This window comes from Fusarium redolens (genome assembly GCF_020744475.1).
Source record: "Fusarium redolens strain MPI-CAGE-AT-0023 chromosome Unknown BKA55scaffold_19, whole genome shotgun sequence".
Taxonomy (NCBI): domain Eukaryota; kingdom Fungi; phylum Ascomycota; class Sordariomycetes; order Hypocreales; family Nectriaceae; genus Fusarium; species Fusarium redolens.
The window spans coordinates 678,729-704,873 of record NW_025763682.1 but is presented as its reverse complement, the minus strand read 5'-3'; the positions used below and the strand labels follow the sequence as shown (position 1 = coordinate 704,873).

The following is a 26,145-nucleotide window of genomic DNA, read 5'->3' as shown; positions in this document are numbered from 1 at the left end:
GCTTCAGCACGTCGACTACAGCGACTCTTCTAACCACTTACAGCATCACTGAACGAAATGTCCTTATGCATTATGCGTCCGAGACCATCTTGGAGAAGTATTCTAGCCTTATGCATAATCTCGCCCCGTTGGGCTTCCACCTTCCGGTTGGTCATGTCGACCTTCTGTACCATCAATCTAGAGGCTCTAAAACGATGTATATAGTGAAGAGAAAATCGCTTCGGGATGTTCTTATTATAAGTGACGAGAGGTTGAATAGCACTGCGACTTAGAAGTTCCTCTATATAGCGCCTATGGGCTTAGGCCGTGGTGGAGGGTGCGAAATACTTACTCTTGTTGGACAGATGATGTTCAAAACCTCCCTGTGCACTGGCTTTTGCATATGGTGCGATGAGTAGTCGCCGAGGACCTGGGACATTAATGGGAACAAAGGGTCATCTCTGCATCAGCCTCCTCGCCCGCGGTAAATAAGCCGGTAGGGAGCTTCTACGTAACAGGTAGTTTGAGCTCAGGGGCATCGATTGATCCGGATGCTATTGAGGAGTTCTTGGTGTTGTGTCATTATCGGGTGAGTTGGGCTTGGTTCTGGCGAGATGCAGGGGGGAGGTGAGACGACTCGTGCCTCATGAAGATTGATGGAATGACAATGGAAGAGTGGAGGGTAAAGCTCCTCCAAGGCTCAAAAAAACATTGTTCCCTACTGTACCAATTACCACTGGTATTGGGCCCAATACCACTTTCTGTGGCCCGTGCACTTCTCCTATCCATAATGGTTCAAATACAAGAAATCTTGGCCAGCCTCATTCCCGCTGTAAAATTCCTGCTGCATTGCTGACCGCCTATAACTATCAAGGACTACTTTTGTATTTTAACGGACAAGATTTTGCATCTCTTCTATGGCCTATTACATGGCATTTGCTACACGTAGATGGTCTTTTTGCTCCTAAAAGCTCACCTTGAGGCTCGTCTTGTGGGCCATCTTGTGGTTCGTCTTGCAGCTCCTCTTGCGGCTCCTCTTGAGGCTGGCCTAGCTTGTGATTGTGTTGATAAAATTGAGCTTCACTACGGTGTTTAAGGAACCAGTTTCCCACTCGCTTATTGCGTATATTATATAAACAATAGTCTTAATTATTATATGTGAGATTGCCTGTGATTAGATATATGTAATCTAAGGCATTAAATATCAAAAAATAGCTAAACACGGCGGCATTTGTCTCCAGGTTTTGGTGGGCATATGAATATTGAGCTTGCAGGTGATCCAAAGATAGCTTCATCCCCAAAGTAAAATGTTGTGTAATCTGTATCAACACACTTGCCACCACCCGTGGGACCCACATGTGGGCAGTGAATCTAGATGGCAAAGGTCAGTAAATGCGGCCAGGAACATTGAACAACTTACACCTGGACGACTTGAAGTCAAGATAACATGGATCTGCCGGCACGCCACGGTGTTGCTAGTCGCATAATCGAAAGTACCGAAGGGAATTGTTTCCAAAAACCCCAGGCATTCCTCCAAACTACCCATTGATTGTTGATTAGCTTCTATGTTCTACCCATTTCCACCTCTATACCTCACGTTGTGGCGATTTAGTGTGGGATTTTGCCAACTCACCTGTTCCACTGCACATTGGGTCCAACACATCGCTGCATGGCTAGGCCACATATTGTCTGCTTGAAGCCCGCTTGGGTACCAGGATTGGACAGCGGTTCTCCAAAATTCTTTTCCACAAATGCCTGCAGATTTGGGATCCAGGCGTCGTAGTGAGTAATTTCTCCTTGCTTATTGAAGTGCCAGAATGCGATCTGAAAAGGACGTCAGATGTCATATCCCGAACTCATCCATCGATGGGAGGGATGAAAGCGTAACAATCGACTTACCTGTTTGAGATATGTAACAAACTGTATGGGTACTGTAGGGTTTGCAATATCGACCTTTGAGAGCTTTAAGTATACCGTCGACGTCGCAACATCTGAACATCCAGAATTGAACTCGACTATTTTCGCCTCAGAGAAAATGGTTGGATTTTGTTTAGTGGGAACGGGCGCTAGTCCGACGAAGTACTCGATCGAGCCTTCGAGGTCATCAAACGCCCCGACCGGCGTGACGCGGCCGGATATTTCATTTGCGAGGATGCCTTGCGGGAAGGCTGATGTGCTATTTTTTATGATAGGGACATTATCTAGAGGGAGGTTAGCGGAACGCCAAAGGGTGATTTATTCTGACAAATTAACAGGGAATGTACGTAAATGAAACATAAAATGAAAGTTTGACGTACTTGGAAAAATAGTTAGGTTGTAAAGCGACTGGATTGTTCTGAGGTTACGAGCTTCAAAATCGCAATCTAGTCCCTTTCTGTGAGCTGAAACACCAAAGAGCGATAGATGAAGAACGAGTAAACTGAGTGTCTTCATAATAGAATAAATTGACGTTCAGGAATGTTTGCGAAATAGAGGAGCTGCCACGAAAAGATGCAGAAGTGGTTTGATCAGATGCTCGGCACGAAGACAAACGCACAGCGATAGCAGGACTGCATGCGGGACACTCTTTGCTTTTGAGGTGGTGATATCGCTTGTTATCATGTTATTGCATATCGTCATCATTACGCTGGATAAAGAACAAGCTTTGTCCCTGATCTCCGCAAACCCTCCGATTGGACACTTAGCTAGAGTCATCAATAGCATCACGAAAACCTTGCTCCCACTATTTGTTTCTTAGTGTCATAACCCCTCTGTCCACCTGGCCCCCCATTCTACACACCAACGCGATATAACCCTTGAACTTAGGGACCCAATTGATCCACAAAACCAGGGTTCTTTTGCTAGCTATAACTGGGATATACAAATTGTGCTGTCTATCTGTGGTTTAGCCGTACTTTTTTCCCCCTTGGGACTTCTTAGCGGCACCACGTTTTTCCTTCTTGGCCTTTCTTTTGACGGCCAGCTCTCGTATCTTGTTAATCTCCTTACGCATTGGATATCGTACCAATGGCTCCCAAATGACATTTTTCTTGCGTATATGCTTCTGTGATTCTATGTCTATTTTCAGATATGATTATTTAGCTTTTAAAGTAACTATTTCTACTTACTTAAGGTCTAACTTATTCCTTGCTTTCTGGCTAATCCCAGTAAGGGCGCGATCGTAGCCGCTTTGGTCCTTATAGAGTGCATTTAACTCTAAAAGAGGTTAAAGCTTGCTTTTGGGATATACAAAGCCTCACTAGGCATGGTAATTTAGTATTATAGCATGTATGTAAGGGGGCGACTCTTTCCTAGGTGCCTCCTTCGGTATTACGATTCGATCTAACGACCTAGAAGCCTCCTCGGGTATTAACCACAGTCATGGCTTTATCTCTGGAATTTCTATACATTTTTAGGAAGCGTTGCCTGTGAATAGGGGCAGTCGTTACAAACCTAACGAACTGCTTTGCGTGGCGGCGAAAAGCGGCCTTGATAGGGCCAAAATCACCTACGTCAAGCGGTTATATAATATGCGATAAGTAAGGAGGCAAGTAAATGACTTATACACGATAAAATAAGGCCACAAACCGGAATCTTGGTGATATATCGCCGTAGAATCCATTAATGAGTAGTGATCTCTTGCCCGTTAAGCATAGTAGGAAACCATTCCCGAGCTCAAATAATGTAAGAATCAGGAAGACATCCGAGACGTTAGGCACGAGTATCTTGTGCATCGCAATGTTGAGCATGAGATGGGTGGAGTGAAATAGTAGTTTGCTGTAAGAGTTAGTAACTAGTATGTTATGTTTGCCACGCTCAAGGAAGACTTGACGCACAGGAAGGCCATGGGGTAAAACACTTTCATGTGCGTAAAGGCTATTCGTGCTGGGTCATTTCCGCGGCAGACAAGGTACAGGCTAGACATCCAGAGAATGAATAGAAGTGGAACAAGGATACCTACCAACACTGCGGAAGTTTCACTGTGGAACAAATCGCCTTGGACCTGTTCTTCGGAGTTTACCCTAAGAGCAAATGTGAGGTTTGGGTGTTGAGATAGGGTGCAGTGTGTTACGATGGCTTCTGAATTGAAGGAAAAATGGAAGAATACTATGTCAAACAGATCCAGTGCGAATTTCCTGCCTTATCTAAGCCTCGTAGCAATAAAAATGTAGGTCGTGATATATGGCTTGCAAGTCTATATCAAATACGAGGTGTTTCTGGTTTCAGCCATGGTGTTAAGGAATGAGTACATAATAGGCTGCTCAAATTTAGGCCACCACCAGAATGCGCACAGGACTAAACGAGGCAATCAAATCCTGTCACAAACTTTTGTCCCCTATACAAATGCTCTCCTTTGTCACCTCACGGTTGTTGATAACGACATGGCCGCCTTTATTCTGGATTCTCCCTGGACACTTTACAACCCATTTCAACTATAAGATTGAGGCCAAATTTTAAGCCAAAGTTTTCACTGGGTGAAATGTTTCTCGACCCTAAAGAGCCAGGAGAGGTTAATTGGTGTTCCTCGTTGCGTCTGCTGGCTTTCGTCTTCCGGAGATTGACGGAGATACTGTCCAGCCCTGCAAGAGAACGCCACGCAAGCAGCGGTGGCGCCATTTCAGACGACATGTCAACGTTCCCCAGGCGCCACTGATATCACGTCTTACGAATGTGAGACACGATGACATTTGAAGGAGGTCACCTCCTCCGTTCGACAACCGTTGCGGCAATCAACCTCACGATGTACAATACAGGGAGAAGAGGACGAAAATCAGGCGTTGTATGTAAGCATTACCATCCACAACCCCTCTTTCGGCATAACCCCTCTTTCGGCAAGCAAAATAAAAAAGCCACCACCAAAAATCAACAACTTCACTTACACAGAACTTGACCGAATTGATAGAAATCCGTGAAATTTTTCGTTTCATAAATCATAAATAGGGTTTATCTATTGTACTCTGGTTTTTTTCGCCACCCGCCGCGACCGCCTGGGTGGTTGGTGGGGTATGTTTTCCTCTCTGACTTCGATGACAGAACCAGCCTCCGATTCTGACTCTTGCTCGCTTGAAGAGACAAATTCCACCCCAACAGGCATATAACGAGTCGCCCCTTCTGGTATGCACTCTTTACTAGCTAGAGTCTCTCCAAGAGTCATAAAACGTTTGTTAGGATTCGGCACCGCCTTCCTCTTCTTCCCTCTTTTCAGCCGAGCCAATTCTTCCTCTAGGCTGGCAATCCTCTGCGTATGCGCCGCTACTGTCTGCTGTTGAGCTTCAAAGCCCTTGGCTATCACGTTATACCGTCTCCGCGTCTTTGGTGTTTTGTTCAACCCAAGGTCACGAATTTGACGGCTCGTCTGTGGCGTATCGTCCGAGCCAAGATAAGGCCTGGGTTCAGGAGTCACTCTTGGGTTGCCGTTTGGCCCATCTTGTTGGATTTCAGGGTGCCGTAACGCTTTCGCACGTGAAATTGGCCAGTTCCCAGTGACCCTCCAGCCAGACAGTATGTTCTTCTTGGTCATTCCAACTCGGCGAGCCTTGGCGTAGGCCCTGATGAAATTGACCTTGTCCATTGGAGCGGAATCAGTCAACGAAGCGAACTTTTCCAACTCTCGTCGATATGCAGCCTTCGACGCATTAAATACTCCATTGTCCAGTGGCTGGAGTCCATGAGAGCAGTGTGCTGGTAGATAGCAGCAATAAACGTTGTTCAAAAAGCACGTGGCCATCCATTCATCCTTCCATCACTCAGCACTGATCTTGAGGTGGGGAAAATAGTGAACATACTGTTGCATGGCTTCCATGACCATCTAAAATGATCAGTCTCGCATCAGAGTCGTCGGCAGGCGTAGTCTGGGGCAGATAAACTCTTTCAAGCCATTCAATGCCTATGTGGTCATCAGTCCACCCGTTGGGCGATGTTATATAATACCAGTCTGCTATCTGCTTGAACTCATCAAGAAACCACTGTTTCTGGAGTTGTTTCCCCTTGAATATTATGCCAGGAACTAAAGCGCGGCCGTCAGCGGTGATAGCTTCGATGAATGAAGTCCAATTCCGAGTTTGTGGTCCCTTGAGAAACGCCTTGCGCTTCGGGTCCGCGCTTCCAACGACCAGGCTATCTAGACCTGAACCCAGAGGGTTAGTCGGCCAAAACTCAAGCATTGACAGGGAATAGAGGTGAATGCTTGCCGAAACCAGTCATAATACCCCCCTCATCAACGTTGACGGTGTTTTCAGGCTTGATCCAACCATATTGGCCCTCCCTGATATCAAAGTACCAATGAACCGCTCTAGGTGTGAAAGAGTCGAACCTCTTGGCTTCTTGACGTCTGCCCATCTTGGTCTTTAGGTCTGCACGGCGATTGATAAACTTGTTCACCCAGTTGCGTCCTAAGTCGGGATGTTCGCCCTGCTGTCTCAGCAGGCCCATGACGCAAGCGCGGATCTGACTGTGGGACGGAGCATAGCCCAAAGACTCCTGACGGAGTATCCAGAAAGCGAGCCTATCCTCTTGGCTCTTGGACAAGCGTCGATAAGGGTGGACCTGCTCTTTCACGGCCCCGCGGCCGTTAAGTCTGTCGATTAGAGTGCTCCGAGGCACTCCCCGTCTCTGAGCGGCTTGAGGAGGTGAAAAACCATTATCAGTAACATCCAATATGGCCTCTGCCATATCTTCCTCTGTGTATTTCCATCGAAGTCTTGACCTAGGCATTTTCATATGTTGTCGCAGATAAAGGCCAAAAAACACAGAAAAGAGCGGTGAAGAACTTGATGATCGAATTAACACTATTTCCATATCACGGTATGCATACATCGCGTACCCCGCACAGCCTTAGAGGGCTACAATCGTTAACTCCAATCATTTCTATAATCAGCAAAGGCATTGTCCTCCAAGTAGCTATTTATTTTGGCCAATATTTGTGTAAGTGAAGTTGATGAGTTTTGGTGAAGCTTTTTTTATTTTGCTTGCCGAAAGAGGGGTTATGCCGAAAGAGGGGTTGTGGATGGTAGTGACTAGTGCCCTACCGGCCAAAATAACCCGCCGGGCGTATTAAATTGTATTGTATTGTATAATACATTACAGCATTTGCTGAGAGGCTGTTTCGACCCCTGTCAGCACGGTAGGGTCTTAACTGCTTTGAGCTAGAGCCTATTTTAGAGAGAAAACTATTTTATACTTGTCTATGTCTGGATATATCAGATGGTCTTGCTGACTTGGTTACCCTATAGGCTGCCGACCAAAATGGTCGAATTTGAAACTATAAAGGGTGGCATAAGCTGCGGACGGGGGTAGTATCCAACACATTATTCCCGGACCCGATCGTAACTCATGCCAATACTTAGGGTTCAGTATTGGCGGCCGCAGGAGCAGTTGTCGCGGGAAGAATTGCTGCATGCGCCCATGGAGGTAACACTACTTGTTCAGGCAGAGGACGACACTCAGTCCTGGTATATCTATATTTTGCAATGTAGTCGACCATAAGAATTCCTTGCTTATTGCGCCCGCGACTTGGCTAAAACATCCGCTGCTTCCTTTTGGTAATTTTGTCCAGACTGGTGCTGGCAACTTGGCATATTTACATATGCTTCCTGTCATCCTTTGTAAGTATTTATACTTTATGTAAAATTGCTTTATCTTACTTATATATAAGTTTCCTATATATCCTTTATTATACTTAATATTATTATAGCTAACTGCAGTTGAGGCAAAGCTCTCTTCCCCGCATCTATAAACATTGGCCCCCAACTTAAGAATAGAATTGTGTTTTAGACCAATCATTAACTATAAAACAAACAAGGATTCTCAATATCCTTCATACCAAATGTTAGCGTAATCACCAATCTCACCTCAAGTCCCCGCAGACCATCAGTCATGCGTCTTGTCAACACCAAAACGATCCAGCTCGAGTTTCTCAACGATGACAATGTGCCTGACTACGCAATTCTTTCCCATACTTGGGAACAAGAAGAGATTCTCTTCCACGACATAGAACTTGCTAGCGCCCGGTTAAAAAAGGGCTATGCCAAGCTCGAGAACTGCTGTTGCGTAGCACGAGAAAATGGCTTTGAGTATATCTGGGACGATACTTGCTGTATCGATAAGACGAGTAGTGCAGAGCTCTCTGAAGCCATTAACTCGATGTATCGGTACTATCAAGAGGCCAGCATTTGTTATGTATATCTCGCAGATATTCTCACCGTCTCTAAAATCTCGAACAGTAGATGGTTCACCAGAGGTTGGACACTGCAAGAACTCATTGCGCCGAGTTCAATGATCTTCTTCGATAAAGACTGGCGCGAGTTGGGTACCAAGACAAGCCTTGTGCAGGTGCTATCACAAAGGACAAACATACCGGAATCTATACTCTGTGACAGCGAAGAGCTGGAGACAACTAGCATCGCACAGAGAATGTCGTGGGCAGCTGACAGAGTTACAACACGAAAAGAAGACGGGGCATATTCTCTAATGGGTATCTTTGCGATTAATATGCCGCTCCTCTACGGCGAAGGCGACAGGGCGTTCTATCGACTTCAAGAGGAGATTATGCGCTTGTCAGACGACCACAGCCTCTTCGCTTGGAAGGTCACCGGTGCTCGCGGCGGCTTGCTTGCCCCGACACCAGCTGCTTTCAAGGACTCGGGTGATATTATCCCATGGAACCCATTCACGCCTTATAACAGTCCATACACGATAACCAATAAAGGCGTGCACATGGAGGCCCCGTTCATCGCTCAGGATACATCCGGTCGCGGTCTTTGCATTCTTCATTGTACGACGATTGGGACGAGGGATAAGTTGATTGCAGTTCATTTGAGAGATGTGTATCTGACAATGGAGCATTTTGAGAGGTGTAGGACTGATGAGTTCGAGTGGGTTGACTTGGGCAGTTTTAGTCTTACACAGTACCCTGTGAGGTCTTTGTGTATACGGCTACAACTACCATCAATCTCCCGAAGGCTAAGACAAAAGGAAGGGCAGACCGATGCGCTATCTGATGCCAGTACTGCTGTTGAGCACAAGAATGGCCCGTTGTCACTTCCAGAAGCCGCATCAGCAGGCGATGCAGGGTCAGTCTGGTTCCTACTAGCTCAAACACCACCTGGAACTGTACACGATCAGGCCCGTTCAGCAATATGTCTCGCTGCTCGAGGTGGCCATGAGCGCCTGGTTAGCCAGCTGATGACCAGAAGAGACACATCTACTCTCATCACCGACAGTGAAGGCCGAACTGCTCTCTCCCACGCTGCCGAGTGCGGCCAAGAAGCCATCGTCAGATTCATTCTATCCAGCGCCAGAATCCATCCTGACACAAGGGACACATATGGAGCAACAGCGTTGTGGTACGCGGTGTACCATAGACACAGCGCTTGTGCAAAACTACTTCTCCAGAAAGGTTTAGTCTCCGGCAATGTCGGTGGTAGCGGCAATACACAAACCGCTCTTTGGCATGCCACCTCAGCCGGCGATCTCGAACTCGTGAAATTGCTCTTGCAGAACAAGGCTCTGGAAGGTGCTGCAGGTGAACCAGCACTCTGTGCAGCTGTCTCCAACGGAAACCTCGCCATCGCCGAAATCCTACTCGAAAACGGTGCCGACCCTGACGAACGAGATACAAAGAGAAGATCCCCGCTACATATTGCATGTAGACAAGACAACCACGAGATAGTGGCTCTTCTCATGAGACACGGCGCCAATGCTGACAGACTGGACACCACGGGTAAAACGGAATTGGCTTTTGCGACCTTGAGAGGCAATGCGGCGTTGGTGAAGCTCTTGCTTGAGAATGGGGCGAACCCGAGGGCAAAATGTGCAAATGGGAAAACGGCAGCGGCTTATGCTACAGGACAAGAGATGAAGAGTCTTATTGGGAATCAACGGTGGTATAAGACACTGCTTGATAGGACGAATACAAATCGATCTGCGTTATAGCTACAGCCGAGTTGGCGCGCTCAAGACTGAGGTTTTAGTAGTAGATGTTATAAATCTGCGACTGATGATGATTGAGATGGTCATGGGAAGAGGAGGAGATTTTGCTATCCTGTTTACGCCGGCCTTTGCTCTCGTCTTTTTTCTGTGTATGCAGCTTTCGTGTATGGGCCATGGTTGAGAAATGATTATTGGATTGAAGTGTTGTTTAATAGAGAGCATTTTTTCCAGGGTAAAAATAGGCAGGAGATGGAGGTATATCTCAACATGGCTCTGTGATGAAGCTTACCTCTGTGTGACATGAACACCTTAACAGGGTGACTGGTGACACGTTGGAGCGCGATAGGAAAACGCGTAAAGGTGCTAAGTCAAACAGCGAGTCACTGATAGGTTGAGACCTCAGAGGAGAGATGACCGGGCTCCCGATCCTACTACAGAGACATTGGAAATATGCCAAAATGATCCGAGTCTCGTTGCAACTGAGTGGCTGTCGCATGCAACAGAGAGCGTTTCCCCTTACTCTCTACTTGCTCGGGGATAAGCGCAGTTCAGTTGGCTGTATGTAGTCATTAGCCCTTTCCATAGGTGAGGCTGCGCGAATTCTTACCCGACCACTGGGAGAATGAGCTGGGATTCTGCCTTTCGAGGCAAAATGAACTATCTCATCAGTCACAATGAACAGTAGAACGTCTACTATACAGACAATGCTGAGAAGAGGTTCATATACCACAACAAGGGCTGATAATGCCGGAGAAGCGTTGGAGCAAGCTCGCGACGGAGGTGGCTCAGCTTTAAATATAGTGAATTGGAGCATGCCTTCGAGGTGAACAGGTAGGGAAGAAAAGCGGAATTGATGAACGCCCCTCTGTCCGGTCTTCTGACGATTCCGCTTATCAAAAGGACCTGACCAGACCGGCCACGTTGACGAGGACGTAGTCATATTACGAAACCAATAGAAGACCGACACTTTCCTCATGATTTGGACAGTCTATAGGTGCATCATACCCGATGATCAAGACACATCAGCAGCACTCAATGTTGACCAGTTTGGTCTCACCACACCTGCGTATCACAGCCAGTGGCAACAGCAATGACGACACACCACTGAAGTTGGTGCAAACAGCCAAAAGACAGTAAAGTCCGTACAATAACATGAATACTCGATAGCTCATGCATGGCATCAGATAAGCCAAGGTACTCTGGCTTCCTCTTCTTGAACTCGTTCATGATCGGACAGCTGAGTAAAATGTCATTGTGCGAATATAATGCTGTTGTATTCAGGTACGTGTTCCTTGACTCTTTTAAGGGACTATAAGCCTTTCATCTTGTAGATTTTGAGAGACCCTGCTGCAACAGAAACGAACACGTGAGAAAACAAGGAATAATCATAGTTCTACGACTGAACAGGGAGTACATTCATATACCAGGCAAGGGAAAATGTCAGCATCCACAAGTATTAAAGAAGCAGTGCAAACCTTGAATATACTCCTCACGCACAATTGCAACAGAACCTCACGGTAAGTTCTCCAAGATAAGACAGTCATCTCACCTTCAATACTATTGCATTTAGCAGCCGCTGTGATGGAGCTACCCAGAAGCCTCGACGTCTACAGAGACAACAATCTCATCATCCAGGATTATGACGGTATATTTGCTCTCCCACGTCCGCTACCGCCTCTTTCCACACAAACACTTGTCCAATGCATTTTCAACGGCTATAGGAGCAGTATCAAGATGCGCCTCATGGCTCTCACCGATATCACCCCCTGCCTCTGTGTAGTGGGACCAATCGAGAGCATTGAAGCAGGTATGGTGGCGATGGTAGTTACCTCGGAAGTGGAGTACTACAAGCTGCTGAGAAGCAATCCTGAAGACAGTCAGCCACGATCAGACTCTGTGTCTATATTTTCCCTATATAAGGATTCATTTCAGTTAATTGAGAATGCCGGGATTGATGTTTTGGCCTGGAGCTTTTATGGGGTTGACAATTCCCCGTTCATGGATCGCCAAGGTAAGGTGTTGCCTATCAGAGCTAATACACATCCAGACCTCTCTTACCCATATCAGCAGTCTGGTGAGCCCTCTTCGACTCCACAGGGTGAGAACAATGATGCAGCCGAGATCAAGACTCTCAGACTTGAACTAGGACAGGCAAGAGCTGAGGCGCTGAACAACAGGATATTAAAGGAGTACATACAGGCTAAGTGGTTGACAACCATTTGTGATGCTGAATATCAAGTAAGCGAGAGACGAACCGCCCAGCTGGTCAAAAGGTGTATTGCCAAAAGGTTTGAACAGTCGCAGAAGAAACACGGAAAGCCGCAGAAGATCGTTATGTTGGCCACAGAGAAGCAAGTTGACAGTAAAGCCAAAGAGATGACTGAATATAAGGACGAAGAAGCAACCAGACCGTTCACAAAGTATGACTATGATGTTTTTGTCCGGACTTTGTTTGACGTTATTCATGCGCTCCGGAAGGACGAAGAGAAAGTGGTGAAAGGGAAGAAAGTGTCTTGAGTGACAGAACAGCGGGGTATATCGCAGGATTGGATGGCGGGCAGTACTGACAAGGCGTGAAGGAGTATGAGGGTAAACTGCTTTAGTTGGGAGGATTTACTTTGGGTAGAGATACTTGTAGACTTGGGGGGTACAGAGTTGGCTTTCCTTGGTAGCTGGCCTGCCATCAGAAATTGTATTTGTAGCTTGTAAGAATGGGCATTAAATGTTATCACTTCAGTATTGGTTTGTTCTCTCCATGGAGCTCTGTGCATGACTAAAGTCTTAGAAACTACGAGGATTGGGTGTCCAAGATGAACTATTTTCTTTTTGCTCAAAAGTGACAGCTAGGTCGAACTGGAAATGGCTTGTTACTGACAGAAATACCAGCCACCTTTTCCATTACTTATTAGATTGACGACATACAAACCTGTTCTTTCTACTGTGGTGTTTGCGTCAATTTGGCCAATGGGGTTTTGACGACCTGATACCAACTAGAGCAATACTACCAAGCACGTCTTTAGCACAGGCCAAGTAAGAAAACGCTTGTTTGGGATGCATTTCCCGCTACTGACGTGTCTGTCTGATTCTTGGTGGTCATATACCCCTAGGCAAAATATACACTGGGAGAATGAAATGAATGACATTCCCTACCCGCCAATATATTAAAAATTTAGAACCTAACGAACCGTTATTACAGATCTCACAAAGATGCTGCGGCATCTACGATGAGTACATTGCTGGTGAGTGAAGAGTGTCGCTCCAGTGGAAACGCAAGAGCACGCTATTAGTCTTTCTTGTTCTTAGATGGAGTCAGTATATTGGCACTGTTGAAGAAGAATGGTTAAGGGTGGAGGATTCATCAGAGAAGAAATGCGATTTATTGGGGTCTTTTAATAACTTCAGTAATCTATAGGGTAGTCTCCATACTGTGATATCAATCATGGCTTATCTATCTCGCAAACGTCGGCTGTCAACAGAGACTACCTATAAACAAGATTTAGAGATTTTTCTTCGGGGCCATATTCACGTTACATAAGTTAATGTCCTTCATTTGGGGCAGCACCCGAGTTGTTGTGTAAGCTGTATTGAGATGTCTTATTTCTCATGAGTTCAGGTCAAAGCGCACTCACAACAGCTCAAATGAAGGGACAAACATGCCGCTCTACACGGCGTGCATTGGCGCATTGCAAGAGACATCGTTTGAATCTGGAGCAATGCAACAGAAGAGTGCGAAGACCAATCAACCAGTTCAACCTGAAGTGACAAGAGATTTTGGCTGGATTCACTTGGCGAAAGGCATGCGACTGTACCACTGTATTTGTATTTACTCGTATCAATTTGGGTGGAGGGACGCGCTGGCCGTCGATATCACACGTTCTCTCATTGAGTAAACGTTTACCTGTTGGAGCACAGCACTGGTGAGGTGAGTCGATAGGCGAGGAGAGGTCGCTCAAGCACTGCATGCTGATTCATGACTTATTTGCTGCCAGAAACGGTCACGGTTGGCACTACTAGTATGTATCCACTGGCGTCACCAGTTCGCTTCGGGGTCGGTCGTTCGTTGGCACGCAGGGCCTTTTTGAGCTTGTAACGAGGAGCAAGTCGCCATTGAAAGCTTCACCCATTGACGCGCCAAGAAGGGAACAAGCGGCTTGTTTGGGTCATTCCATGTCATGTGATCTAATGAGCTAACAGCCGACTGATTGGCTGAAAATCGCCCAGCCCCACAACTCCCCAGCGGATCAACTGTTCTCCCGCCCCCTCATCAATTCCCTGCATCTCCTCATTCTGCCTAACCGCTTCGCATTCACGCACTCACCGAGTCCTCTCACAATGTCCCATCATCACAGCCTCACCCTCGACCATCGAGGCCTCTCAACAACATCATCTTCTCCTCCATGAGAAGCTCTTCCAAAATCTTTTAATGTGCCCCCATCGATCCTGCCGAGTCCGACACCGCCTCCCTTCGAAACGCGTCCAAGAGAAAGTCGGTGAATTCGCGCTGCAGACCGTATAAAATTCCGTATTGTACCCATCAAACGAGCGCGCCTCCTTTGCTGGAACGATCGGGGCCTGTGGAGGGGACTGTTGATGTCTTGCAGCTCAAGTTCTGGAGCTCGGCAGTTGCCCGGCTTGCGAGAAGCTGGTCTTTCTCTTTGGTAAACATAATCTGTTGGTCTTTTACTCTTCTTCACGGGGGAGTGGACTGTAAAGGGAACTTGCTCCGGCTTGCAGCTCAGTTCTGGAGACGGGGCGAGTTTCTTGTCAGATAACGCTGATTCTGGGGGTTGGTGGGTTGTCGTGTAGGTAAGTGCTGTTCTGGGGATCTTGTTGCTAACCGGTAGGATTCGATGGCGACGTTATCGAGCCTCGATGTGAATAATACTACGCCTGCTGTTGTTACTTGGCGATGGAGCAATGAGACGCGTTTCTTGGTTGGGCCTGACCCTCAGATCAGAGATATCACCATCACAACTCGTTTCGACAGTCAAGAGACGTTGTTCGATCTCAACATCCCCATCAGGCTCAAGGGCATCAAGACGGGGACGTCCTTGATCGTCAGAGTCCTTCCATCGTCCATATCCTCCTTTGACTTCATCGAGGCCCCTTCAGTTCCCGACGAGGTGCGCGACAAGTTCCACTCGAGTACCCTCCTTCTCGACTTCCGTTTGAACCAGCAACCCAAACTCCTCGTCTCTGTCGAGGCTGAAGAACCGTTATCTCCCCTACGGACACAATCGGGTGTTGTCCTCGATGCCCTTCGTGAGCTTGCAAACGTCACCGTGTTCTCCGTCTACATCACAAACTCAGCAACGTCCAAGGCGCAGCTCCGACAGATCCGAAACGCGATCAGCGAGGGCCTGTTCCTCTTCATCCAAGATGACCTCACCACCATGTTTCGCGGCACGGGAGGCAAGGTCGTCACCCTCCCGCCTCCTACACAATTACCCCCGCCATCCTACGACGAAACAGAACCTCCACCGCCTCCCGCCCCGATCTATGACCGAAAGCGACCGCGAAAAGACGATCGTGAAGAGCGAGACGACGACATCGCGTTGATCTGGGCGAAGCTGGAGATGATACAGACGCGGCATAGCGAGGAGATGTATGCGCTCAGAGACGAGAACAAAGACCTCAAGCAGGAGATCAATGATCTGCGCGAGCGATTGATCGAGTCTGAGAGGAAGCGTCAAGACTTGGAAGAGGAGTTTGGGTCCTTGGCGGGATTGACGGCTGAGAGGGTTAAAGAGTTGGAGGAACATACGGACGTTACGTTCTCGGAAGTCTGGCAGGACATGGGGGAATTGACCAGCGAGGTCGAGGCCATGAAGCTGCGGATTGACGAGGATGAGTTGGTGAATAAAGTCAAGTTCAGAGTTGTTGATCACATCACGGCGAGTCTATCTCGCGACATGCCGCCGGATGATTAATGAGTATTCGGCGATGGATCAGACATATGAAGCAATGACACCAGCCAAGTTCAAGCAGTGTCGGCAACCTCACTGAAGTTGGTCGCGGCTAGACTCCCAACAGACCGGCGTGCCAGTGACGCTGCACCAGACGGCACCAAGGTCGAACCCTCGCAATATCTGGGGCCATCTTTGGTGCAGTGGCATTGGCCTTTGCCTTCCTCGCTGCGTCGGGTACCATCCCAAATGACTTGAGTCGTGATTGGACGATGGTCTCAGGAATGGCAGTACTTCTGCCTCCTCTACTCAGCCCTCACCACGCTGACACGTTGAACAGACGACGCCTCACCGTATTGTATACCTAGCGTAGCGCGTCAATCTATCTCAGCGAGCAAATGCTCTCGCTTTCACAGCCTGTTTCATCTCATCTTGACATGCATGTATCTGCATCTGAATGCATACCATTTGTCGAACTACCCTGCCGCAACCCAATGTGCCCGCCATGCATGCCGTCGTTCAATTACCATTTCTCTTCCAGCGTATGCAACATGCGACGTCGCATTTGCTAAAGCCACCTAAAGTCGATACTTACGTCTTGTCTTCGTGATCAAGCCACTAGCCCTCGTTCAAGTTGCGCGCCAAACCCGAACCATTACGAAACACGCCTTGGTCATGATACAGACCAAGCCCAAGCTGTTCCACCCATGTACTGCCATCTGTTCCATCAGTGTTGTCTTGATGGCCCATTTCCCAGTATCCAAGCGCTGTGCAGCTGAAGGTGACGACAGCAGTAAGAGGAGGTGCTTAGGACCTGTTGGTACCAGTGCGGCTAGCCAGTCAAGTGTCTGGTGATGCCACTATCGCAGAGCGCTATGCTGTTGTCAGAGTATTCTCGGTCCAGCCCTTCAAACAGACAGGCGCGCGACCTGATGAACTGAATGTGGATAGCAAACATTCCGTTGAGGCTGCTGTTCGTTCAGCATTATTCTGGTGGCTACCAAAAGTCGACAGCTTGAATGCAGATGGCCCAGCGAAGCCCGTCACGTCTATCCAACTTCTGCTTAGCGATCCCCTTCAGTCCCCCCGGAAAGTGAACCCTTCCTGGGGGGGAGAAAGACCTCAATCCTGAGCGACAGCAACCCTGACCTGACTACATGGCTTTAGCGAAGCGAGGCCCAAACTTGGGCTTTATATTTTGCAGTCACTGGACTACGGGTGTCTTTAAACGTGTGAAAGATGGCCGCTGCGCAATTCAATTCAAGCCCTTCTTAAACCTTCGACCTTCCACGGTTACCCTATAGAACCGAACTTGATAGTCATTGTTTCCTCATGTTTGACGCCGAAGAGGAGCATATGCGCTCACATCAATTTGGTAAAATCATGCCAAGGTCGCTGACACCTCCTTCTTAGCTCAGCGATGTTTCTGACAGCTTCCCTGGAGAAAGATGCAGTCCGAATTGAAACAAGCAGCCGCAACAAGAGCTCCGCATTCAATCTCTAGTGGGCGGCCACTAATCGTGCTGTGTTACCTACTACGCCAATCTTGTTTAATCTCGATTGTCTGCGGCAGGGTTAGATCCCTGCTTATCTTTCTTTTGGGCTGACGATGTAACCCGTCTATATTCTACAATTAAAACTGCTGTGTTGTCTGTATCTATGAAGATATACCAACACCCGATGAAATGAATAGATGGATTATCTCTGACTAAAGAGAGCAAGAGAGATTGTGGACCTAACTGGAAGCCCAGTATCACTTGGAACAGAGTTTGGGGCAAAAGAATCGATTCAGAGAGTGACTAGAATAACCAGCAAACAGAATAGAGAGAGACTAAAATAAGGGAAAATTGATACAAATTCCGTGCAACTACCGCTGCATCCGCCACGACCTCCAAGTAACACAATTCATATGACTTATTAAAAATCGCCCTCATCCCCGAGAAGGAATGGGCCGTCTTGGGAGCCATATCCAGAGGTTATAGCAGAACCAGAACCAGAACCAGAGGCAGGTGAAGAGATACAGCGAAATCGAGAGGGAGAAGGAGTGGTTGGAGGAAGAGAATTAACAGTAGAAGAAGAAGAAGAAGGAGAAGAAGAAGGAGAAGAAGGAGAAGAAGGAGAAGAGGATGAAGGAGAAGTAGAGGGCTGGAAGTCAAAGCCAGTGTAGGATCTAGTAACAGTCATGGCTTTCTCAATCTTCAACGCTGCAAATCCCTCGATAATAGCGTTCGAATCGCTCTCACTAATTTTGACTCCTCTAGCCGTCTTGAGGGCGATTGAACGGTTCAGAAAGCGCATATGGCGACGGACACGTTCATTATCAATTTCCTTGCGTTGACGTCGTGTCCGACTGGTGCACTGGATCGGATCATTGTACCAATCTTGGGCCTCTTGGAGGGACTTAAACTTTTTAACTAGGGGTTTTCAGTCTTATAAATTTTCCAAGTTATACAGAAGAATCTTATTACTTACATCTTGGCTCTGAGTACCCTTTAGTGCGTTCCTGAACCTCCGGCCAGCTGAAATAGTACCCTGGCTCGCGTCCCTCACTGATGGCGTATACTTTGACATCCATTGTCGCGTTATGGAAGCTTCTAAGTAAGTACGAGGTTGAAAATGGGTTGGGTTGTTGAGAAAAGAAGAAGTGATTGGCGAAGACAATGGTAGAGATGCTTCAGTATAAACTAAAGATGAGGATGGCGGCGTCCGAAAGTTGAAAAAGGAAGCAATGAGTTAGTTGGCAGTGAGAGAAGCAGATGGCTGAGGTTGATGATTCTGAGAAGAAGGCAATGGGATGAAGGGGACTCTTTATAGATGATTCTGAACGTCTCACTCAGTCAATCTCAAGTCTTGTGAAGTTAACCTGATCCGAAGGTCGGAGTGAATTGCTTTTGATGCGTCATATTTCTGGACGACTTGGACAAGCTGCTGGCAAACTTGCCGAGCACCATTTTTTGACAGTTCGGGCCATTGACGTTGCGGACGAGAGGACAGGTACTGAGCGCAGGGTAGGTACTTTACCTCCAACTTCTAAACGTCCAATGAGATGCCCAAGCCATGAATGTGAAGAAAGTCAATTACTCAAGTCGGGCCTAAAAACCAGCTCCAGCGCCTGTGGCTGAATTCCTTTGCCCTCAACCTTGTCGCCCTCCATTAGATCCGACTCTGCGATCCGACAGCCTCAAATAAAGCCACCGTCCTCCTTCAGGAAAGATGTATACTTTGGAGGGAATGCACACTTCGTTGAGTAAGTCGACCAGCCAGATGAATACGCAACAATGCCCTGACCCGCTTTGCAGTTCTCTTGATCCCAAATATGTACCGAAGCAGTGCTTTAAATGTCAGGACTTCGGTCATATGGCAAGGGAATGCCCCAATGACGTTCGATGCGGCCGGTGCTTGGAACCGCATCAGACAAACGAGTGCAAGGTCGACGAATACCCAGACAAATGCTTGTTTTGCGGCGGTAACCATCCCAGCTACTGGCTGATATCCTGCAGGCATCCTCGTGTTGTGGATGTATTGTCCAGGTGCAAGCTATGGAGAGGACGGGCATCATGGGACACCAAGCGACTTGACTCTGGGTGTTCTGAGCCGTCTTCTCCTACCGGCGGTCCCAATGACCATGACGACACTCGCACCAGCCGTGGAATTCATGATATCCTCCGCGATATCCTCTCGGACCAAGGCGCGGCGTCACCCGATGATTCTGTCCTTTCTTTTGCCCTCGGAAGAGGTGGAGGGATATTGGTTTGCCTTATTGAGGCTTTTGTGCAAGCTCTTGAACCCCATCTAGGAGACATTCCTTCAACCAACACCTTTGACAACACAGCCGAGACACGCAGGGCGTCGCCGTCACCTTGGTTCTTTCTGTTCGCAGCCGCTTGAGTAGAGTCACCAAAGTCTGGATGTACTGGTTGCCTGGTCTTCAAGGTTCTGGGGTCAGTCTCATTTGCAGCGTGAGATTCAGGACCGCCAGCTATTGAATTGCTTTTGTTGCTCTAAGCTAGATTGGTCCAGACCACCGTAATGGTTGTTCACTGTTGTTTGCCGTGCCGCGTTTTTGATCTATCAATTTTGGCGTACTGTTGTTGTCGCACTGTAGCTGGGACCAAGCTTATGTCTTAAAGTGTGTGGGGTTAAATATAATTGGCTAGAAGTCAGATACTGGGAGCATACAGTACTCAGCGCGCTTTAATTACACAGTATGTCAAGATGTGAATATCAGGTAAATATGAATTAGTGCATTAGTGCCTTATATGTAGTGTAGATTGTTTAGTACAGCGCTAATCTGAGATGTGTTTGCTAAAGAATTTAATAACTGATGTTGTGTGAAATGAAGCATGCTTCCCTGGTTAGAACTGCAAGCTGCCGCTCCCTATAATGACTTATAAGGAAAATAATACACCAGCTTATGCATAACCCGCTTGCTCTCTTTACATTCTTAGTTGAAGTCATGCCAAGAATGGATAATTAAACAACTGACTGCTAGTTCCCTGAAAACCAAGGATCACTTGACCCTGACCTTGCCAAGACCTGTGACAGTGAGTTATATGCAAGCCACAAAACAACACTTCTTTCCTCCTTGACAGGGCCATTCGTAGGTCTACATATGGCGTAGTGTGACAGATAAAGCTGTGGCTAACATGGATTTGTTGTAAGGCAAACTGGTTGACCGACTTCTGCTTAGCCCGTCTTCCCTAGCCATTGAAGGAACTAATAATCAAGCCACCAAGTGCTAGTTCCTCCCGTAGATGCAGTCATTTGCCTTTAAACTTGCCAAGATCCTATGATAACACATCTCAGCAAGCCACATGTTGTCTCTGCGCGTGACCCATGCTTCTAGACATGTTCCATGCAAGTGGGCCAAGCAAACCAGGGGACGGCATCTGATGTAAGGATTCTGTATGCCCCATGATAATAAGACAGCTTTTCCCTCACTGAAGGTTCTTCTGCCTCTTCTAGGAACTTACCCTTTACAGAAACCGTTGCGCTCAGACAGTAGTCTGCTCATTGGCTTCAGCCCTTCCTGTCATCCCTTGGCCATCGACACGGAGTCTTTGCCAGTCTTTGCACCCATTTACTTCCATTCAAGACTTGTCCTCACACATTCTCTCCCACTCACCACGATGGCGATCCTTCCTTACATTCCAGGCATAAACATCACCATCCTTGTAGATGATGAGCCAGCTCTGTAGTACCAACCTTACGAAATCCCAACACCGTTTGACTCAACCATGAATCAAGACCTGCCCCAAACCAAATGCTTTATTGAATCTCAAGCCGGAAGTCCCTTTGCCATTCGCTTCAAGATCTCGCCTCTGTTCTCGTTCCCAGATGACACCGATGTACTCATCATCTCCGTCTTTGTCGATGGGAAGCCTTTCGACGAAAAGTGTATCCCACGAAGCAGGCTGTATGGCGCAGATTACATGGACAAGATTTGGTATTGTCAGCGAGATCTTCCGGATGACCCGTCTGAGTCTTACACCTTGGCCTTTGAGGACCTCAAGCTTGGTAAGTCTACCTTTCCTCTTGTGGGACATGACTAACATCAATACAGTGGAAGAGGCTGATCGGGAGACTGTAAACACTGATCTCGAGCGCATTAAGGCTCTGGGGACTATCCAAGTCGCTGTTCAGGTTGCGAAGCGAATCGCCCCTGGTCCAGTGGTCAATGACTTTCATGACGACAAGAGACATAAGTCTCTCACGATTGTTAATAATGCGCTTGTACTCAATGGTCACGGCCGAACCCACGGAACTAGGTTTGTTTCACAGATGAAGTGACATAACGTGGCTAACATGCTGCAGCTACATCAAGACGGACGAATCTCGCTCGTTCAAATACACCACTGTTGATAATGTCCAGTACCTCGGAAATTTCTTCTTCTTCTATCTATCTCGTGGTATGGTACCCATACTCTTGGCGGAATAACCTTTGCTGACTTTGCAGATTCTCCTGAGGGCGAGGGCATCTTTGACCATAGATTCATCAACCAGTATGCTGATGATATGTTCCATCCAGCTTCATGCTACAATGTGACAATCATGTCGAACGGATGGATTGACAACGAATACACTGGCGACCAGTAGAGAATAGTCGATGGGCCGATGATGATGCGGCAAGGGAAGGTGAAGGAGAAATGAGTTGTTGAGTGTATGCTCGGGCTTACCATTCGAGTGGTGGATATCCTTGGCTAAGTGGATTACTGATTTGTGATTTCTGTTTACTATTTTCTTTCATCGGTTATGGCAAAGGGCCTTGGTACTTGATAGAATAGATCTCATAGAATGCGATAGAGGTTGACTTTGTCACAAGCCTTACAAATGCGATGATATGAGTGACAGCTGCAGTATCTACTCCCCCGCGAGACAGAAAGGAGCGAACACACTTGATCCCGGCGAGGTAAGAAATTGCTTGATGCTATTACGGTTTTTCACTGGTTTGTGAATTTTGGACGTGGGGGTGAGACTCGAAGAGTCTACTCGCTGCTTGTACAGGCTCGAGAAGAAACTAATCACTACAAAGCAAACTTGACAATACTCAATTTATTCTTATCAGTGATTCAGCCCATGGAATTTAAAGCAAATGTCATTTCTCGACGATGGAAGTAAACCATCCATCTGTGTTTCTATGTTTGTATTGCCCTCATTTATAACGCCTGTAAATGTGATAAAGAATTGATCACCAAGTATCATCAACAAACCAGCTCGACTCCATAGTCTTGGGCAAAAAGAAAGGCGTCGGGTCAATAGCCTTTGGGGCGTTTGTATCTTCCAACTCAATAACCCCTTCTAGCTGCTCATGTTTGCCCAAGAGCTCTTTGCACATCCTCATCCTTTCTCCCCACAAGTATCGATCATGTGTTGACGTTGTCATCTCGGCTCCCATCATCATTGGTATCGTGATAGGAGCAGCTAATCCTCCGGTCAACAGTGTCAAGACGGCTGCACCAGCGCCCAAGCGCGTGCGATTGAGTTCCTTATTCCGACTGGCCTTTTCAACACGGAGGTTTGAGAATTGATCAAAGAGTTTCTTGCATATGTCCACTGAATACGTGCCAACGAGAAGGAAGGCGAAGATGATGGCAAAGTCAATGTCACTCCAGTATATGTTCACATCGTCCCAGCCTTGGCGAAGGGACTCGAAGCCTTGATTTAGGAGTTTAGGAGCATGCTCAAAGTGATGAGAATAGATGGGTGACTTACATTCATTGACTTTGTGGATGTTGTTGCGCTTTTCCACGTGCCCAATGACTTGGACTTTCGAGATGCTCCGAACTCGATCTTCATCCCATTGTTCCCCTTGACATACTGACTGCCCTGGTTGGTGGTTCCAGTAAAGCCCTGTGGTGAACTTCTCTAGGACAGTCTTGCGGGAATACCATATGCTCCGAGGAACCAGACAAACTGTCATTTGCACGTGAAATGTGGATGACGGGAGAATGGCCGGAACCGATGTCGTCTGCGTGTGTTCCCAGGTAATCACTTCACCAATCTCGACGATTGTATTCGTGCCGAAATCGATGGTGCTGTCGTCGTTAATGAGCGGTGTTGTGACTAAAATCGCTACCCATTCATCTGGCTTTGGCGCAGGTTTTGTTGTCTTGTGCTCAGATCCTGGTGACTCGACTTTAGATTCGCCTAGAAGACCTCATCAGCTTCCGAGTATATTCAGATACTCCAACTAACTCACTGCCACCAAATCGAGACAAAACCCAATTCACCAGAGTTAAAACCACCGCCCTGACCTCCAAAGACAAATGTCGAAACTTGGTCCTCGCGACGAGCAACTGCCTATTCCCCAGGCTGCGCATCTTTTCAAACGGAGGTGTTATCTGGGGAAAGTCAATAGGAACAAAGTATTTGACCATGGCTGGTGCATTGTCCCATTTATCATTCAGCATGATGACCAGGTCGAAGGCCTTGGCCGTGAGCCATGCTAGAAGAGGAATGACAGCGAGGTTTCTGTAGAATTGTAGCCATTCTGGACATAAGACGAAGACTGTTGCTGCGGCGGAGACGACAACGACGAGTTGTTGCTTCACGACGTCGAGATCATGGCGCCGTTGTAGGGGCAGCCGGGGCGAGCTGTCCATGCTGTTAGAATCCAGTCTCATACAAGATAGAGTGTGATATCTCAACAAAATTGGAAATATCATCAAGAAAGAAAAAAGAAAGAAAGATGAAACAGAAGAAAGGCTTTGTTTTTGGTGTTGATGCCCATTAGGATCTCGGGCCCCACTATCTTGGGCAACCACCACATGGCGCACTTGGCCTCCAATCAAATCGGCCCCACACCCACTTTCATGCACTCATACGTGTCTGGGAACAACAAGCGAAGAATCGACAAGAAGCGGTCAGTTCATCACCACGCTGACTCTGAACTGCAAAACAGAGGCGATAAGATGCCATGACTGCAGATGACTTCCATAGGGGCTGAGATATGATCATTGCCTTTGGGCAGCGCAAGGAAACTTAGTCAACAGCAGGAAGAATGGAAACCAACAAGGACTGCTTCGGGGGGGTTCGGGTGTTATTACAGACCCAAACCCCGATTCTTAACATGCCATTGGGAGGGCCTAAAAGCAAAATGAATCTTAACAAAATGGATGAACAGCCAGAGCTACAGTCGATCACGAGCTGATCGCTTGAGAGCAATCATAGTAAATGTGATAAAACTGTGAACGCAAGGCATAGCCCTATCTAATTTCGTGATATCTCTAACTATCGGGGTCCAACAATCATGCCAATCTATTTGTCGCCTCACAATCTCCAATTAGCAGCGACACTTCACCGTCTTCCAATTCATCATTGAGACTTCAGTCTAGTCACTGAGGCAATCGGTCTTCATTGGTCAGATCGATGATGGTTCGACTCTGTTCGTCCTCTACGACCGGTTGAGACAAACGCGTCCTGTTTTCAACGGAAAGAGACAGGTCAGCAGCAGAATCTTCTGAAGCATTTAGCAAAGTTATCTTGAGCTCGCCCTGACCAAGCATACTTGGCACCATCTGTCAAGTGTTGACCTTGAAGAACCATAGCCTTCTGAGAAATTTCCAGCGAGCCCACCTCCTCAATGGTGGTATCGTAGGGCGCAGGGCTCTCGGGCTCGAATCGCGTTGTAAACCCGACAACAACCTTAATGATACCCATCTCGCTGATTCTCTCCATATCGGCTTCAAACTTCTCATCCGGTGCATTTTCCACTGATACATGTGAGAAGGCTATAACAATCAATGTGATGACAAACATACCTTGCGACAAGTCAGCAAACACTAACGACTCAATCTTCGTGGTACCATCTGGCATGGGAACTCGACGGCACGCGATGTATTGAGCAAAGCCTGCATCACCTACCTTCTCTTTGTCGATCATCCCAGTGTCAAACTCGGTCCCGTCCACAATGACCTTGAAGATAAAGGTATCGCGCCCAGGAGGAAACTCTAACTCGAGCAAGACGGTGACTTCGAAAGAGTAGTCTTGACCACTTGTAGGCTGAATTGAGCAATGGGCAGCTGGAAGCATTGCTTAACGGTCATTTGGGATGACAGGGTCGTGTTGGAGAACACGCTCTGTTGCTTGGTCTTCGCCGATAGGGACGTATACGATGAGACCGGGGATGGATGGAAGGATAGCTATGATCTGGAGCGTGAATGTTAGCGAAGAGGATTTAGATCGAAAAAAATACTTACTGTGATATGGTAAGACTCAAGAAAGGTATCGCGTTCAATAAAGTGATAAACCGCGCGTACTTAGGAGGATAACTGAATTTGAAGAAGGAACAAGGAAGGATCACAGTAAAGATGACCACAATAAGAGCACAAGAAGATGCATTGAGCAATGGTGCAGAATGGTAAAAGTATATTTATCACCTGATGCACAAAAGTCACATATCACATAAACTCGAGGCAACGCATATCCGAATAAACAAGTTCCAGGAAACGGCTCTAGCGAGATTCGGCTCTCAGCTCGCCACTTGATCAGCCCTCTACGAAGAAGCGAGATTTGAGACGGCAAGATCACTATGAGCGTCCGTAGTGCCATGTTGATTATTCGCGAGGCGCCATGACCCAAGCCACAATAGAGCTGAACCGGGGATGGGATAGGACCGGTCTACAGGTCTTATAGGCGTGATTTGGTACTTCACCCCCAGATAACGCCACTATTTTATCAGCCGCTGAGCAAGGCCTGGCTGCCTGAATAGCTATCTGAACTTTGGCAATTTGTAGCAGGGATATTGCTGACCCTGTGGCTGCGCCGGGCCACTTTGAGAGTGATGGCTGGAGTATTCGTGACAGTCTGCAGCCTTGACTCTAGTCTTCTCTAGCTGGACTGAGCGGTAGGA

General features: G+C 47.4%; 8 protein-coding genes across 8 annotated transcripts; 4 read left to right on the top strand and 4 right to left on the bottom strand.

Moving 5' to 3' along the window:
* Positions 1–1,087: 1,087 nt before the first annotated feature.
* BKA55DRAFT_624619 (uncharacterized protein) lies at positions 1,088–2,517 on the bottom strand. The gene is made up of 5 exons (XM_046196826.1): positions 2,277–2,517; positions 1,879–2,180; positions 1,613–1,803; positions 1,400–1,517; positions 1,088–1,350 (listed from the first exon to the last, which is right to left on the bottom strand). Exons 1-5 carry the CDS (start codon positions 2,410–2,412, stop codon positions 1,195–1,197), a joined length of 903 nt encoding a protein of 300 aa, XP_046043989.1. The 5' UTR covers positions 2,413–2,517; the 3' UTR covers positions 1,088–1,194.
* A 5,255-nt stretch (positions 2,518–7,772) lies between these two features.
* On the top strand, positions 7,773–10,144 carry BKA55DRAFT_580967 (ankyrin repeat-containing domain protein). The gene has a single exon (XM_046194001.1). The coding sequence runs from the start codon at positions 7,834–7,836 to the stop codon at positions 9,889–9,891; it is 2,058 nt and encodes a 685-aa protein (XP_046043988.1). The 5' UTR covers positions 7,773–7,833; the 3' UTR covers positions 9,892–10,144.
* A 1,325-nt stretch (positions 10,145–11,469) lies between these two features.
* BKA55DRAFT_523544 (uncharacterized protein) lies at positions 11,470–12,405 on the top strand (the record flags this gene model as incomplete). The annotated part of the gene is made up of 1 exon (XM_046188646.1): positions 11,470–12,405. One exon carries the CDS (start codon positions 11,470–11,472, stop codon positions 12,403–12,405), a length of 936 nt encoding a protein of 311 aa, XP_046043987.1.
* Positions 12,406–14,738: 2,333 nt separating this feature from the next.
* BKA55DRAFT_598303 (uncharacterized protein) lies at positions 14,739–15,818 on the top strand (the record flags this gene model as incomplete). The annotated part of the gene is made up of 1 exon (XM_046196222.1): positions 14,739–15,818. One exon carries the CDS (start codon positions 14,739–14,741, stop codon positions 15,816–15,818), a length of 1,080 nt encoding a protein of 359 aa, XP_046043986.1.
* A 1,893-nt stretch (positions 15,819–17,711) lies between these two features.
* Positions 17,712–18,369, bottom strand: BKA55DRAFT_695745 (uncharacterized protein; the record flags this gene model as incomplete). Its single annotated transcript, XM_046200196.1, has 2 exons — positions 17,712–18,208; positions 18,267–18,369. 2 exons carry the CDS (start codon positions 18,367–18,369, stop codon positions 17,712–17,714), a joined length of 600 nt encoding a protein of 199 aa, XP_046043985.1.
* Positions 18,370–20,649: 2,280 nt separating this feature from the next.
* Positions 20,650–21,890, top strand: BKA55DRAFT_598302 (uncharacterized protein; the record flags this gene model as incomplete). Its single annotated transcript, XM_046196221.1, has 5 exons — positions 20,650–20,688; positions 20,993–21,245; positions 21,358–21,562; positions 21,609–21,703; positions 21,751–21,890. The coding sequence occupies 5 exons, from the start codon at positions 20,650–20,652 to the stop codon at positions 21,888–21,890; spliced, it is 732 nt and encodes a 243-aa protein (XP_046043984.1).
* Positions 21,891–22,482: 592 nt separating this feature from the next.
* On the bottom strand, positions 22,483–23,896 carry BKA55DRAFT_598301 (uncharacterized protein; the record flags this gene model as incomplete). Its single annotated transcript, XM_046196220.1, has 3 exons — positions 22,483–22,949; positions 23,007–23,441; positions 23,494–23,896. 3 exons carry the CDS (start codon positions 23,894–23,896, stop codon positions 22,483–22,485), a joined length of 1,305 nt encoding a protein of 434 aa, XP_046043983.1.
* An 841-nt stretch (positions 23,897–24,737) lies between these two features.
* BKA55DRAFT_544661 (uncharacterized protein) lies at positions 24,738–25,325 on the bottom strand (the record flags this gene model as incomplete). Its single annotated transcript, XM_046190737.1, has 2 exons — positions 24,738–25,006; positions 25,055–25,325. 2 exons carry the CDS (start codon positions 25,323–25,325, stop codon positions 24,738–24,740), a joined length of 540 nt encoding a protein of 179 aa, XP_046043982.1.
* Positions 25,326–26,145: the final 820 nt, after the last annotated feature.

Excerpts from the sequence above, each read along its gene's own strand:
- BKA55DRAFT_624619 (XM_046196826.1), bottom strand. The coding sequence starts at position 2,412 with ATGAAGACACTCAGTTTACTCGTTCTTCATCTATCGCTCTTTGGTGTT. Across the intron at positions 1,804-1,878 it reads TTGTTACATATCTCAAACAG|ATCGCATTCTGGCACTTCAA; the intron begins GTAAGTCGATTG and ends CGTCCTTTTCAG. Across the intron at positions 1,518-1,612 it reads CCCAATGTGCAGTGGAACAG|TTTGGAGGAATGCCTGGGGT; the intron begins GTGAGTTGGCAA and ends ATCAATGGGTAG.
- BKA55DRAFT_580967 (XM_046194001.1), top strand. The coding sequence starts at position 7,834 with ATGCGTCTTGTCAACACCAAAACGATCCAGCTCGAGTTTCTCAACGAT.